At 36.7% G+C, this 16,731-nt stretch overlaps 1 protein-coding gene across 1 annotated transcript in view; it reads left to right on the top strand.

Moving 5' to 3' along the window:
• DYNC2H1 (dynein cytoplasmic 2 heavy chain 1) overlaps window positions 1-16,731 on the top strand; it is a 169,281-nt gene that overhangs the window by 29,461 nt on the left and 123,089 nt on the right. Inside the window, exons 27-44 of the mRNA XM_009641758.2 lie at window positions 65-197; window positions 290-407; window positions 575-687; window positions 775-894; window positions 3,070-3,220; window positions 4,742-4,944; window positions 5,443-5,625; window positions 5,837-6,019; window positions 6,176-6,399; window positions 6,737-6,852; window positions 8,943-9,142; window positions 9,792-10,056; window positions 10,391-10,598; window positions 10,973-11,102; window positions 12,478-12,633; window positions 13,618-13,877; window positions 14,559-14,805; window positions 16,091-16,242. Coding sequence (XP_009640053.1) covers window positions 65-197; window positions 290-407; window positions 575-687; window positions 775-894; window positions 3,070-3,220; window positions 4,742-4,944; window positions 5,443-5,625; window positions 5,837-6,019; window positions 6,176-6,399; window positions 6,737-6,852; window positions 8,943-9,142; window positions 9,792-10,056; window positions 10,391-10,598; window positions 10,973-11,102; window positions 12,478-12,633; window positions 13,618-13,877; window positions 14,559-14,805; window positions 16,091-16,242 — 3,162 coding nt within the window. The remainder of the gene's footprint in view (window positions 1-64; window positions 198-289; window positions 408-574; window positions 688-774; window positions 895-3,069; window positions 3,221-4,741; window positions 4,945-5,442; window positions 5,626-5,836; window positions 6,020-6,175; window positions 6,400-6,736; window positions 6,853-8,942; window positions 9,143-9,791; window positions 10,057-10,390; window positions 10,599-10,972; window positions 11,103-12,477; window positions 12,634-13,617; window positions 13,878-14,558; window positions 14,806-16,090; window positions 16,243-16,731) is intronic.

Below are 16,731 nucleotides of genomic sequence, written 5' to 3'. Positions count from 1 at the left end.
ATCTCATATTCAGTTTAAAACTGTAATGGTTGTTTTATGAATTATTCAATTTTTTTCTGTCAAGATCCATTATGTCAGATATCAAGAGTGACAGTAGGATAACATCACTGAATGCCCGGACAGGAATAAGAAATTCTTTAATTACCATACTTGACCAACTTCAGAGATGTCAGAGATCGTTGAATGAGTTTTTGGAGGTACAGCTGACATTATAATATAGTTTTCTATGAAGAAAGTCAGTAAGTTTGAATTTAAATTAACAAAACTGATATATTTTGTTTTTATATAGGAAAAGCGCTCAGCATTTCCAAGATTCTATTTCATTGGAGATGATGACTTATTAGAAATTTTAGGACAGTCCACGAATCCTCTGGTTATCCAATCTCATCTTAAGAAACTTTTTGCTGGTAATGCATTGATTTTTATTTGTGAAATGTACTTATTTAGAAATAAGGCTCTTCAAAGCTAAATAATCTGTTGCAGACTTTTTTTTTTTCTCTCTGCTACTAGACAGTAAGGAATTGATATTTGACTTTAGCAATATGTGACTTCAATGCTGTTTTCTGATTAATAGGCATTAATAGTGTGAGCTTTGATGAAGAATTTAAGTACATAATTGCCATGAAGTCTGTAGAAGGAGAAACTGTGCCACTTAGAAATAGAGTTCTTTTGTCAAATGATGTGGAGGTAAGAAAACCACACCAAGTATAGCTAAATTTCATTGAGAAATTATTTTATAGTGTAACTTTTGAGTTTTTTTCGTCTCTTTGTTAGGTGTGGCTAAACAGATTGGCTTTGGAGATGAAGGAGACCCTGAAAAAAATGTTAACTGACTGTGTTGATGCTGGAAAAAAATCACAAGGTTCAATTGACCCATCGCTCTTTCCTTCCCAGGTAGTAGTTGATCCAGTAATACCACTGTATAGTCGTAGATTTACCAGATAAGGTTTTTTTTGAAGTCTCACGAAGAAGTATATGTATGGATTTGGGAGAAAATAACCCAAAACAAATCCATTTTATTAATTTATATTATAGAAAAACTCTTAAAAATATGTGGTCTTATAATTCTTTAGTAAACATTTGAAATACTCAAGCCGTTTACGTGGCACCTGATCTAACATCTGTCTATTTATTAAAGTTGATGTAAGTCTTGATCTTATTTGGTAGTGAATGTTACATGCAGGGCTGCTAAGACTTAGTAACATAAAAAAGCCCTTTTTGAATCTGTTTACAATGTAGCTTCTGAACTTTAGCTGTATAAGCAGAAATAGTCATGAGCATGAAATTCTTTTATGCAGTTTTGATCAGTAGCACAGAGAATCACACAGAATCACAGAATGGTTCTGGTGGAAAGGGACCTCTAGAGATGATCTGGTCCAACCCCCCTGCTCCAGCAGGGTCACCTATAGCCAGTTTGCCCAGGATCATGTCCAAACAGCTTTTGAATGTCTCAAGGAATGGAGACTGCACCACCTCCCTGAGCAAGCTATGCCGAGGACTCAGTCGCTCTCACAGTAAGAAAGTGTTGCCTAATGTTCAGAGAGAGCCTCCTGGGTTTCACTTTGTGCCCATTGCCTCTGGTCCTGTCACTGGGCACCACTGTAAAGAGCCTGGCTCCGTCTTCTTTGCACCCTCCCTTCAGGTATTTATAGAAACTGAGAAGATCTGCCCCCCCCCCCCCCCGAGCCTTCTCTTCTCCAGGCTGAACAGTCCCAGCTCTCCCAGCCTTTCTTCACAGGAGAGCTGCTTCAGTCCCTCATCATCTTTGTGGCCTTTCACTGGACTGTGTCTGGTAAAGCACCTGTCCTTATTGGCTCCTCTACCATTTGGAAGAGGAAGTTGTCATTGGTGGACTCCAGGAAGCCCCTGGACTGCTTATGTCCTGCTGTGTTGCCCCTTAGAGGTATTGGAGTGGTGGAAGTCCCCTATGAGGACCAGGGCCTGTGAATGTGAAGGTGCTCCTATCTGTCTGTAGAGGGCCTGATCCACTTGGTCTTCCTAGTCAGGTGGCTTGTAGCAGACACCCACTATAATGTCACTTGGACCTGTCTTCTCTTTAATCCTATCCCATAAGCTCCCAGCTGGCTCCAGCTGCTCTCTCACATAAAGGGCAACTCCCCCTCCTTGTCTTCCCTTCCTGTCCTTCCTAATGAGCCTGTATCCCTCCACTGCAACACTCCAGCCATGGGAGCCACCCCACCACATCTCTGTGATCCCAGCAAGATCATAGCCCTGCAACTGCACACGCATATCTAACTCACCATGTTTATCCCCCATAGTGCATGCATTAGTGTACCAGCACTTCAGAGAGGCACCCCGGCATGTTGAGTTTCTGGAGAGGGTTTGGGGGATTTCTCCATAATGGTGCCTTGTAGGCACTTCCTTGCTGACATGAAAGTGCTGGAGGTGACCCAGCTTAAGTCCCATTTTGTTGATTTTTGTGATCTCTTCCCGTCACATCACCTGATGCCCTTTGCTCAGTGATCCTGTCTGTCACTCCCTCACAGGCCTGCTGGTTACTCTCTCCCTCCCCCAGAATGTAGGTAGTGTTACAAATCTTCAGACTGGCATAATTGGTGGATTTTTTGTTGCAGATCTTTCCGGTTCCAAGTTTGTCTGAACCTACATAGCACAGACAGGGCTTTTCCAGGGAACTTGAAGTAATTAGAACATAAGTGGAGTGTTAGAAACCAGAATGCAAAATGACTGTGTTAGCAGATCAGTGACACAAGAAGTTGGAGGTGCTCCTGAGCCTGTTCAACATGCCTACAATGTGGTAGTTTCCATATGCCACATCATTTAATGGGAAAAGAAATTTGCTACCACACGCTGTAGAACAGCTAAGGGATTTGCTGTATTACATTACAATGCAAATTTTCGATAAATTTTTTCAGGTTATAAGATGGCTACATTTGTTCTTAAGAGGATACCAAATGTGTGGCTTTGTTTAAAAATGATATAGTAAAATACTTTAAATATCAGACATAGTAAGCAATTATAAATTGAAAAACTTCTTTTCTTTATGTCTTCTGTATTTATAAAATGTAATTTGAACTTTCTCTTCCAAAGATTCTTTCCTTGGCAGAACAAATTCAGTTCACTGAAGATGTTGAAAGTGCTATCAAAGACCATAATCTGCAACAATTAGAATTAGAACTCATGGCTAAACTGGAACACTATACTAGTATTGATACTAGTATAGAAGGTACTGGGAGTACAGGTATATAAATGATCATTAATACATAATTCTTTATAATAACTACGTTGTATAGTATTTAACATTCTGTTTACTTAAACAGGAAATTATGTGAATGTGTCTTGATTTGAGTTTGTAATGTTGAGTTACATAGTTAGCCACCTCTTACTGCCAAGATTAGTGTACTTAATATTTCAGAGTGAGTGATGGAATTTTGTTTGGATTAAAAACAATCTTGCAGCATTTATATATTTGCAAACCTCTCTAATGAATTCTGTAATAACTTTTTATAATTTTTGTTTTATATATTTACTGATAATTTGTTGTCACCTACTGAACTGTGCTCTAGTGTTATGTTTCACTGGAACTAGCCAAACAGCAGTTGAGGTACATTACATCATGCCAATACGTTCTCTATAGCTGTGTAGGTGATTCTCTTTTTGTGTCTTAGATGTATACATCTGCATGTGAACTAATAGTTCTTGAGTACCTCTGTAGCAAAACAAATAAACTAGTTATTCTCAAGACATGATTGTTCTGAATCTTATATAGTACAAATCGTTTAGAATGATTATGCTTTTATGTGCTTATTCTTCTATTTTGACAAGAAGGGGGGCTTTGAATGACTACGTCAGATGTAAAATTTTATAGTGTAGGTTAGGTGAGATGGCTGTTACCCTATACATATAAAAAGACTTAATTTGACATGTAGTTGACGGTCTTCTACCACATTTGTGTAGCTGCTTACTGTATTAAATTCTAGTTTAGAATTTATGAACTGTTAATATCTGATTTATTAATAAGGTTCATGTGATTTACCTTCAGCAGTCTCTGTGGTTCTTTATCTAAGCTCCCTTCCTATGCTCTTTCTATAGCCATTGGAGAAATGTCAGTTATAGAAGAGTGTTTGTTCTAGCTATTGCATAATACATTTAGAGTAACCTTTTAGTTTGGATAATAGGTGTGATTTTAAAGCGAGTTGCCTGATTATCCCCACTTACTTTGGTTTAATTCCCATCATAGAATGGTATAGGAGCATACAAAATGGATTTTTTTCAAATTAAATTTGAAATGTTCTCAGAGTACACTTAATGCACCCGATCTGCTAATGGATGTTCTTTCCACATCCCCCCAATTAGTCTAAGTAAAATCTCCAGAATGCATGTAGTATGGTTTTCAGATTGTTAGCAGATCAATTAACAGATTGCTGATGTGCCATACTGATTACTAGAGTGGACATAGCTGTAGACTGGAATAAATTGCTTTCCAGAAAATCCCATCTCTCTCTATTGAGAGTAGAGGCAGACAAAATCACTTCTAAATGACTGAAGTTACATACGATTCACATTCTTTGTCAGGATCTCATTTTACACCGCTGGCTTTGGATAATAAATATTTTCTCTATCATTGAAATGAGATCTGAATAAAATCTGCTGATACTAGAAAGCAGCACAGTGAGTTTGAGAACGAGTAATGTGTATCTTCCTTACTACACTGTTGTGATTCTTTTTTTTTTTTTTTTTTTTTTTTTGTGGTTATTTGCAGAATCAGGAATCCTTGAGCTCAAGCTTAAAACTCTTATTCTTGATATCATTCATAACATTGATGTGGTGAAGCAGCTGAATCAAGCTCAGGTTCACAGTGTTGAAGACTGGGCTTGGAAGAAGCAGCTGAGGTTTTATATGAAAGACCAAAAATGTTATGTTCAGATGGTAGATGCTGAACTCCAATATACTTATGAATATCAGGTGTGATATTTTTAATTTTTACCTGGTGGCTTTTATATGTGTGTCAAACACTTTCTCATTTCACACGTGCTGCTGGTTGCCTCCCAACTGTTGCCGTTTTTTTCACCTTTGTTGTGTCATTAACATGCTGTTTAATAGAAAATACTAAAAGATAGGGCATCGTTTTCGTTTTTGATATTGATGGGGTGAATGTAAGTTGTATGGAAAGCAGCTACAGTATCATATACATATTTTCTAATATGCATGCTACTTTTATATATCAGAGTACAGTTTCATCTGTGCTGACACCTTTTCTGTAATTCTAAAAAGAATTTGCACAATGCTTTGACGGTAGATATAAAATCAGGAAAACTTCATAAACTGTAAACAAATTCATATACTTAATGAGACAGTAATCTTGGCCATTGTGTTATGTTTTCAAGTTAATGATTTATGAATGAAATTACACTGACAATAATTTCTGTCTACTGATCAATATAATTTGTTTTGTTTCTGCAGGGTAATTCCCCTAAACTTGTTTATACACCTTTGACAGATAAGTGTTACCTAACTCTTACTCAGGCTATGAAGATGGGCCTTGGAGGAAATCCCTATGGCCCAGCTGGAACTGGAAAGACAGAATCAGTAAAGGCCTTGGGTGGACTTCTTGGAAGACAAGTACTAGTCTTTAATTGTGATGAGGTGAATATGGTTCTGTACAATTTAGGAAATGGATATCTATGCCCATACTTCATAAAGCAATATTATATTCTAGAAATAATTTTTATAATTTGTCAGTTTCGATTAGAAATTTGTGGATATTTCCAATGACGTATTTTTTGATAGATGGGGAGACAGTCTTTCATTACTTTCTTGTTATTTGAGTTTTGATAGTATTCTTTTTAATTTTAAGGGCATTGATGTGAAGTCGATGGGGCGCATATTTGTGGGCTTAGTGAAGTGTGGTGCCTGGGGCTGTTTTGATGAATTCAATAGACTTGAGGAAGCTGTATTGTCTGCAGTATCCACACAGATTCAGACAATTCAACATGCACTGAAGAAACATAGTCCCGTATGTGAGATGCTTGGCAAAAAGGTACAGCAAAACTTACTTATTTTCTTCTTATAAAAATAGACTATAAATAACTGGGACAAGCTTAAAATCTGACTACTGTATCTAAACATAGTCCACCCAACATTTCTCATTACTGTTTCATATGACGGTACTATTACAATGCACTTTTAATGCTAGGTTGAAATGGATCATAATTCGGGAATTTTTATCACTCTGAATCCTGCTGGAAAAGGTTATGGAGGAAGACAAAAACTGCCTGATAACCTCAAACAACTTTTTAGGCCAGTTGCTATGACTCATCCAGACAATGAACTCATTGCAGAAGTGATTTTGTATTCAGAAGGCTTTAAGGATGCTAAAATACTCGGCAGAAAATTAGTGGCTATTTTTAATCTAGCAAGGTAAGTTTTTTTGGTTTTTTGGGTTTTTTTTCCCCTTAGTCATGTTACCTTTCTAATTCTCTTCCCTCCTGCTTTTATTTTAGCATTGAGCCTTGTATTATCTCACGAACATCTTGTTTCTACTCCATCTAGTCTGTGCTGAAGCTGTTGAATGTACTCCCTCACAAAATTTCAGTGTCATTGCTTATATATCTGAAATGCATTATAGATGGTGCTACGAATACTCATCAGTTTCTCTTTTTGCCAAAACCATATTATGAGCATATTCATTGGCCAAACAAAAATTTCAGGTACTGTCACCTAAATCCTGTTACAATATTGCTATTTTTAAATATAGGGAGCTTCTGACACCACAGCAGCACTATGATTGGGGTTTACGAGCACTGAAGACTGTTTTGAGAGGCTGTGGCAGTCTTCTTCATCAGCTGAAGAGAAGTGAAGCAAAGCAAGAAAGTAAGGTTGACCATGCCAAACTTTTCATTATTTAGGATATTCTACAGACATCTTTCCTACAGCTTTCTTGTTCACTGGAGTATTCATAAGCCATGGGTTGGATCTGGAGGCAATTTAGAAAAGAAAAAAATATCTGTGAAAGTCCTCCTCCTTCATTAGGAGATCACAAAAGACTGTTGTCGTATTCTAGATTGAGCTTTTATATGATAAGAATATAGGATATAGGATATATATGATACAGGACTTCATTCTGGGATGATTTTGAGTGATTCTCAGAGACTTGTTTTCACTTGGCTTAGGTCAGGAAAATTGATCCTCTGATGCTGTTGTCATTCATCAGTCATCAGACCATTTTCATTCTATTTGAGGATTGCTAAAATTGTCACATGACATGAGATTCCAATTGGTAGACAGAGACAAATACAGGGGCAGGTAGAAATGACAGAAATGTATTGGACTAGACTGTGTCACTGTATTTTTTTGTTAAGATTTTTTAAATGATTGTTGTTTAGATGTTAAATGAGTGGGAATTAAGAGTGTGGGATGGATGAGCATTTCACATCTTTAGGGCACAGCTACTGCTTCTTGTTCACTTAGACAGCATATATCTGTCCAGACTATAGTGAAAGTATTTAGAGACAGCCTTGGTCTACGAATCTTGGCATAATAAATGGTCCGACAACTTTAAAGAATTTGTAATTGACTTTAGTTTGTATCTGCCCAAGAAAGATTACCAGCAGTGTGTTACAGGGCACATGCCTATCACTGTTCCTTCCTATGACATTTTAGCTTTGTGTTTAGATATGTGAAATTTGATGAAACTTGTTTGGTCTGGTTTAAATTATAATTTTTAATAACCCCGTGAAAAGCAAGATGGATGGATTTAGCTTATGATTTAGACCCAGAATTTTTTCTTTTTTTTTCTTTTTGTTTTTTATTTCTTAGTTTGAGAAGCTTAAGATATTTCCAGCAAATGCAGTTTCCTGTTTCTTTATGTTTGCTTGTACAGTTGAGTCAAAATCTTTTGGCATGTCAAAATGTTGGGCATGTTCTTAAATGTTGCTTAAATTTTGTATTACTTCACTTAGTAACAGTTCAGCCTTTCTAAATCAAGTTCCCTAATGTTAACATTTTTCCTCTTAACCATTTACCATGCTATTTAGAAAATTTGCCTGTAGAAGCATTTGCATTTAAGACATTGTTCAGGATGAAAAACGTTGAACTTTTTCAAGTTCTAGAAGGCTATGCTAATCCTTAACCTCTGGAACATTTGGGAAACAGCTGCAGGAAAAAGGGAAGTTAGGGAATGGACACTTTCTGTCCCTTGTGTTGAATTTGGGCTATAGTGCATTCTTGTTTGGAGCAATTATGCATCCAGAAGGAGGGCAGAAACACAGGATTTTTCACCTGTGGTTCCTAGTCCTGCTCTATGCAAAGGTGCATGTTTTACATGGGAAAGTAATTTGATTAAAAAAGCAAGAAACCAGAGATCAGAGCCCTGTGCCTTCCCCATCATGAGTATATTTTTCTGGCAGAGTAAAGCTTTCTTGTGACTTTTCATTCTGGTCCCAAAACACTTACTTTTCTATGGTGCTTTACATTCAAGAGGAACTGTGGAGGGTGTTCACTTCTGGAATATTTGTAGTTAATTAGGACGTGCTTGAGAGATGTGACTTCAAACTGCCTCTGGTAGATTAAGGTCCAAGTAAATTCTTTCATGAGTGCTTTAACAAGTAAGCTATTGTGCGCTGCTAATCTTAGTCCCACTTTAATCATTAGGCTATTTATGTACCTAATAAATAGGTAATTTGTACCTATTTATTTTTGTACCTAATCATAGGTATTTATGTATCTGGGCAGCATCATAACCATCTCATATTTGTATAGAATACGTTTGTGAGTAAATATGATACTTACAGGAAGGCACTCATCTAATTTCTAAGTAGAGTGGCATGTGAACTGGAATGTAGTCTGCATTGTGATTCCATCTTCAACGTCTTAGCAGCTCAAGTGCTGATATATTCCAAGGAAAAAAAAAAAAAACCACAAACCAGCTTAAACTGATCTGGCTTCTTTGCTTTTATTTCCAGTTAATGAAAGTCACATGGTGGTTCAAGCTCTGCGGCTTAATACCATGTCAAAGCTTACATTTTCAGACTGCACACGATTTGATGCACTGGTTAAAGATGTATTTCCTGGAATTGACTTTAAAGATGTGGAGTATGCTGAGTTAACTACAGCTTTACAACAAGTCTTTGAAGAAGCAAACTTGGAAATTATAAGCACCCAGGTAAACATCAACTACAGCAACAAAACAATAGTGTTATTCTGAATTAGAACTGATTAATATTACATTAATTTGACTAATTTCTGTTTACTTTTGAAAAAAAAAATTATAAAAAAAATGAGAATAACTAATAGATTCTAATTACATATAAAAAATAGATGGGTGTGTTTGAAGCATGGTAGCTCAGTTGTAATTGCAAGAAAAATAGTGCAAGGAAAATTAAGATGTGAACATGTGACACAGTTTTGTTCAAGCCACGTACGAACTCCAATGAATGTTTTGGACAGTGAAAGAATGAAATATCTGAACATTTGGTTTTATGAAGCAGTTCCGTGTCTCATTTTTATTTATTTATTGTAGGGCTGGATGAAGTTTTGTGACTAAAGGTTCATTAATTTCTCAGTAAAAATATGCCCAAAGAGGTGTGATATTTTATATTAGTAATTTAGCGAAATGCTTCTAACATGCAAAATAAGTGTCTTGATATTTAGTAACATAATTGTAATTACTTCTGCAAATACTTACTGTTTCAAAAAATAAAATTATGGAAACAAAGTTACTGCATCCAAAGTAAATTGGAAAAATCTTAAAACCAAACATGACTGGTTTAGCTTTACAGCTTCACATAGCCATTGTCTCTTTTGTTATCTAGATCAAGAAGGCTTTGGAATTATACGAACAACTACGTCAAAGAATGGGTGTAGTTATTGTAGGTCCAAGTGGTGCAGGTAAATCAACACTTTGGAGGATGTTAAAGACAGCGCTTGGTAAAACTGGCAAAGTAGTGAAGCAGTATACTATGAATCCCAAAGCTATGCCTCGACATCAGTTGCTGGGCCATATTGACATGGATACCAGAGAATGGTCTGATGGTGTGCTTACAAATAGTGCTCGACAAGTGGTACGAGAACCCCGAGGTATGTTTGTGAAGGAGTTAAATATCATTATGTTTCAATTACTGAAATAGTTTATTTTCAGTTACATTTTTATGTTATGTTATTATTCGTGCATAGCATAAGGTAGGAAAAACTTTTAGTGACAATCATAGTTGAGAACAATTTCTACTTTCCAAATTTTGTGGTAAGAAAGCAAAAATAGACATCAGAAGATAACATCTAAGGAATATCTTTAAAGAGTTTATACTTAAGTTGTAATGAAGGAAGAGTAATAAATAGTGTTAAAATAGCAAGGGGTAATATCCTTTAAATGTTTTTCTTGGGTTTAATGTTTTATTTTTGTGTCTCGAAATAGATATTACTTCATGGATAATTTGTGATGGTGATATTGATCCTGAATGGATTGAATCTTTGAATTCGGTTTTGGATGACAACAGATTGTTGACTATGCCCAGTGGAGAAAGAATTCAATTTGGCGCAAATGTCAACTTTATATTTGAAACGCATGACCTTAGCTGTGCCTCTCCTGCTACAATATCTCGAATGGGAATGATCTTTCTGAGGTAAATCACAGGATTATTACGCACTTTTAAAGTAAGCAAATATACCTGCTTTTCTTTTCTTGAAAGACAGTCTAAAGTGGATGGAGCTATTTAATTAGTTGCTTACACTTATGTAGCAAATCACAGTTTCCTTTAAGCTGCATGTCCCTTCTATGCTGTCCTGTCATAACCTTTTGGCTAATACATCTCAGACTTTTTGAAAGAGAGATGATGGATTCTATGTGTGTGACCCTTAGAGAGCCCAAATATTTTAGAAACTCTTGTTAAATTCTTTCCCTGAACTTTTCCTAGAATTTTTTTGCTCCCTTTGAACCAGTCTGTGGGAAGATGTGGATGCCTTGTATGTGTTTGAATCTTGTTTTGCTTTGACTTAGTGATGAAGATACAGATCTTAATTCTCTGATAAAGTCTTGGCTAAGAAGTCAGCCAGAAGAATGCAGATACAACCTTGAAAATTGGATTGGGGACTATTTTGAAAAGGCTTTAAACTGGGTTGTGAAGAAGGTTAGTAACTGAATACTTAATCAATTTTCAGCTTCTATTAAGACAATCCATTTATCTAGTTTAATATTGAAGAGATCATTCATACTAGTTTTTAAATTTTTAGTAAAAATAAATCTCAGTGCTTTTTTGATTGCTGTTTTCTTCATAAGACTAATACTGGAACCATTCTTACAAGTTTCCAAAAGCTAATTGCTGTACTTAAAGTTTTGAAACATTTAATATAATTTGAACTACTTAAATCTATGCATTTCTGTGAAACTTAATGTCTGCCTTTAATTTTCCATACTGGACATTTGTTTATATATCTTCAAAGACTTGAAAGATCTGAATGTCTAAACTAAAAAAATGAAGAAGTGAAGAAATTGTTTTTCTAGATTTAAGTTATTGACTATAATAAAAAAAAAGTAAAATTTGGAAAGTTGCATAGTGTAGACTGGAGCTTGTAATAGGTTGGGGAGAAATGTAATGCTGGACACCTGAAAAGGTTGATAGAAGCATATCTAAAAAAGTAGTCTGATTGTTCAGAATGGTAATTTTTCACAGCTCCCACTAATCTGCCCAGGATTTAAGTATATAACTTCAGGTCTCTAGGATTCAACTCAAAACCTTAACTGAAAGATGTTTTAATAGGTGAAAGGTAATATGTAATAACAGTATTACAAAAAGGTAGACCAAAACCTTGTACATTATCTGGATTCTGTGATTCTGGGATGTACATCAAGATAATTGCTCTGCATATATTTTCTTAAGTAGTCTGGATGCTTTCCTGCCTTCCATTCTTCCTAAGGAGTTACGTTTGCATGGAACAAGTGGCTTATGTTGCACGAAACATTATTTAGGAGAAATCCTCACTGCTGTGGCCAATAAGCTAGTATTTGGGAGATCTGCATTACCTCCCCTTGGGGTACACATATGGTCCTGTTGTGTTTTTAATATTATTTCCCCTCTTACTTCTTTTACCCATGGAGATTTTTAGGCTTTTAAAATACCTTCAGGTGGACACAAAGGAAAAACCATGACACTAATCCTGAGGCTGCAAATCCTCTTTGGTGCTGAAGAGCAAAATCCATAAATAATCCATTCACAAGAAAGATTTCCAGTATACAGTTATGTTGATTTCTTACAGATTTTCAAAATCTCTAAGGAAAGTTCTGATTGCTTATCCTAAATTACATCAAGACAGTCTGGAATTAAAACTTCCAAGTCAACACTTAAAAATAATTTCATGTCAAGTGAATTTTCTAGAACAACAGCAGTGTTGAGAACTTTCATCATTTGTGAAAGTGTCAAAGAGCAATAAGTAATAGTCTGCTAGCAATATATCATATTTATTCTTAGGAATATATTTAAATTTACTGCAACTTGCAATTTACAGAATGACTCCGTGGTAGAAACAAGTTTAGTTGGAACTGTGATGAATGGACTGTCTCATCTTCATGGGTGTACCGATCGTGCACAGTTTATTATTAACTTGTTACGGGGTCTTGGTGGCAATCTGAACATGAAATCACGACAAGAATTTGCAAAAGAGGTAATAATCTTTTTCAGCAAGTTTATTCAAAATTTCTCAGAATATGTGGTAGGAATAGTGATTTTTCTGTCTTGGAACAATGCAAATTTACAATAATAGAATATCTGTGCTCTAATTTTCAGTCTGTGTTGTCTGTAGGGAAGTAGCTCGGAAGTAAAGGAATGTTTCCTATGTCACCGGTATGCTGCTAAGTGCATCCAGGTCAGACAGCAATCTTGGTGATGTACCAAGAGATACAGAATGGCTCTGTCCATACCATTTTATGCAAGGACCTGCTATAGCAGAGTGTGTGTGTGTGTGTGTGTGTGTATTGTTTATATGGACTACAGATTAATTTTTGTGGTTTTTTTTTTCTGTTCAGAATGCTTGAAGTAATAATGTGGGGGCTTTCTTGCACGTCACCAGGGAGGTGTTCTTACAGCATTATTTTGTGGTTATGTATTGTATGTTCTGGGGTATGGTTCTGTCTTTGTGTAGATACTTGAGGGCACAAAGTCTAGGGAGTAGATGGTTATTTCCACAATCACGCTTAGGTTTTGTGTTGGAGAGAAGTAAATAGCTCTTTCGAAAAGAAAGCCTGGAGCTGTAACATATATAGTGGACAGATGGTAAAGGTTTAGACTGAGCTTCTGGAATTAGCTATTGAAGCATGTGAAGGAGTTATCTTGTTGTTATGATTATTATGATGTATGCTTCTTAATATGAAAAAAGTTTCTATAAAGCTTTGCTAAAATGTTCTTTATATTATGAAAAACTAATATGTGCAGGAGTGGTATGTTACTGTTTAGTTACGGACTTAATCATAAAGCATATGCATAACGTGACTGAATTTTCAAAGGCAGCTTTAAAATTATCAAATCAAAGAATTAAACGTTTGATTTTACAGAATTATTCTTTGAACATTCTTTAGATTAACTTGAAATTGTAGATCCTGTCACTAGGAGTATAGATTTAACAGAAGCTTTATTTTTACTTTTTTTAAAGATCTTCAGTTGGGCACAAGAATCTCCACCAGATCCAAGGAGGCTCCTGGACACATATTATGACACTGATGCTGGACAGCTAATGCTATATCAGCTGAAAAAAACTGAAAATCTAACAGCTGATGACTTCAGTAATCTCCAAACACTTCCCGTCATCCAAACCCCTGACATGCAGAGAGGTTTAGATTACTTTAGACCCTGGCTAGACTTTAACAATAAGCAGCCATTTCTTCTTGTGGGTCCTGAAGGATGTGGAAAGGGGTAAAAAGCGTTTCCTGTTTTAAGTAAAATATACTTCTATCTATTTGACAAAGTTTGTAATATTTTATTATAATGGTTTTATAATATGACTTTCTGCTAGAATATCACTTATAGGTTACTAACAGAATATCACATATAGGTTACTAATGAAACAAACCTGTAGTGGGAAATAGGTGAATTCTTATGAAGATTGACAGGGAAAGTTCAGGCTGCCACTGTGTGTCCAAGACCGCTGAATGAGACTTTTAGGTATGAAATAGGACCTTTGGAAAACCTGTGCTGTCATGGAGCAACAGCTGAAAGGCACATGAGGAATCTGGTCTCATCTCAAGAGGCACGAGATGCCTGTGTTCAGGCAACTGAATTTAGCTCATCCTGTTGCCTCTCTTAGCTTCCTTATTTAGATGGGTTGGATCAAGATACAGAAGGTATTTAGGCTAGGTATTTGTTTTGTGTAGCTGTATATTACACTTTTACTGAATTTCTTCACAATTTCTTACAATTATAAAGGCAAGAATGTTTAATTCAGCAAACCTCATGCATGCATCACCTATTACATTAATACAGTATGTAGTGTATGCATTTTAATTGAAAAACTGTATAATATCTTTGGATACACAGTATCTTAATGCATTTATGTATTACTTATGCTCATATGTACGTACACGTTTGCTTTTTTAGGATGCTGCTTCATTATGCATTTTCTCAACTCCGATCCACTCAGATTGCTACCATTCACTGCAGTGCACAAACTACCTCACAACATCTTCTACAAAAATTGAGTCAAACTTGCATTGTAATCAGTACGAACACTGGGCGAGTATACAGACCAAAGGACTGTGAAAGGCTCGTTTTGTACTTAAAGGATATCAATCTACCCAAACCTGATAAATGGGGAACAAGCACTCTGGTGGCTTTTCTACAGCAGGTAAACACTTAAGTAACTTTATAAATAACAGAAGTAAGTATACTGGAAATAGTTTAGTGTATGTAGTAAATACCTATATTGATTATTTTCAGAGTTAACATCCTACATCTGTATTGACATTAGTTTTGTTTGTACTTGGATAGAATATGTAGGTGTCAGACAGAAATAAGATACCATTTTTATTTGGCTTATGTGCCTAAGTAAATAAAGACAGTGCTCTCCTCAGTGAGTTACAACTCAGTAGGCATATGACAAGAAACTCATCAGGGGTAGTCAGCATGGATTCACCAAAGGCAGGTCATGCTTGACCAATTTGATAAACTATTCAACTGATGTTGAATGACTGTCCCCCTGTACTTGGTACTGGTGAGGCTGCACCTCAAATACTGTGTTCAGTTTTGGGCCCCTCACTACAAGAAAGACGTGGCGTTACTGGAACATGTCCAGAGGAGAGCAACAAAGCTGGTGAAGGATCTGGAGTGCAAGTTCTATGAGGAGTGGCTGAGGGAACTGGGGTTGTTCAGCCTGGAGAAAAGGATGCTGGGGGGAGACCTTATCGCTCTCTACAGCTACCTGAGAGGAGGTTGTAGCGGGGCGGGTGTTGGTCTTTTTCTCCTAGGTAACAAGTGATAGGACAAGAGAAAACAGCCTCAAGTTGTGCCAGGGGAGGTTTAGATTGGGTATTAGGAAATATTTCTTCACCAAAAGGCTTATCAAGTGTTGGAACAGGCTGCCTGGGGAAGTGGTTGGGTCCCCATCCCTGGAGGTATTTAAAAGGTGTGTAGATGTGGCACTTAGGGACATGGTTTAGTGGTGGACTTGGCAGTGTTAGGTTTACAGTTGGACTTGAAGACCTTAAAGGCCTTTTCCAACCCAAATGATTCTATGATTCTATTCTATGATATAGTCTACCTGGAGTCCACTAAGGCTGTTGATGCTGTCTCCCAAAAGTTCTCACAGAAAAGCTGTTGAGGTACAGGCTGGATAAGCAGATAGTGACATGGGTTGAAAACTGGCTGAACGGCCTGGCCCAGAGGGTGGTGATCAGTGGCACAAAGTCTTGTTGGAGGCCAGTACCAGTTTAACAACTTCATTAATGATCTGGACAATGGGGCAGAGTGTATCCTCAGCAAGCTTGTAGCTGACAGGAAACTGGGAGGAGTAGTATACATCTGGCAATTAAGAGAACAGTAATAATGGTATACTCCTTAGTAATCTTTACAAATTTTTTGGTAAGATACTCTGCTGGCTTTCTTTTAATACAATATTTATTTAATTATTGAAGGTTCTTACATATAAAGGATTTTATGATGAAAACCTGGAATGGGTTGGTTTAGAAAACATCCAGATTGTGGCTTCCATGTCTGCTGGAGGAACATTAGGAAGACATAAGCTTACCTCCAGATTTACTTCTATTGTTCGTCTCTGTGCAATTGAGTAAGTATGTGGAAATTAGTTTGACTCTCAGAACTCAGATTCAGCCTCTGTTTATAGGGCCCTTGCTGAAAGTAGTCTTTATGGAGATGTGGTTGTTCTAGTCTTTCATCTTTTCTAACAGTTTGGGATCTTCAAATTTGGTGCTGTTTGATTCCTCTTGGCAGTAGAAACCAGCTAAGGAGATATCTGTAGCTACCTGTTGATAGTGAGGAGGGCTACAAAAATGATCCAAGGGTGGGATACTCCTTTTTACCCCACAGAAATGTTTTTGATACAAATAGAACCATAGAACCATAGAATCATTTAGATTGGAAAAGACCTCATCTGAAGTACTGCGTCCAGCTCTGGAGCCCTCAGCACAAGAAGGAAATGGAATTGTTGGAGCGGGTCCAGAGGAGGGCTGCAAAAATGATCCAAGGGCTGGAGCACCTCTCCTATGAGGACAGGCTGAGAGAGTTGGGCTTGTTCAGCCTGGAGAAGAGAAGGCTG

The sequence above is a fragment of the Egretta garzetta genome, unplaced genomic scaffold (assembly GCF_000687185.1).
Source record: "Egretta garzetta isolate BGI_Z169 unplaced genomic scaffold, ASM68718v1 scaffold547, whole genome shotgun sequence".
NCBI classification, from domain to species: domain Eukaryota; kingdom Metazoa; phylum Chordata; class Aves; order Pelecaniformes; family Ardeidae; genus Egretta; species Egretta garzetta.
The sequence above is the reverse complement of the archived record's forward strand: the minus strand, read 5'-3'. Positions and strand labels throughout refer to the sequence as shown.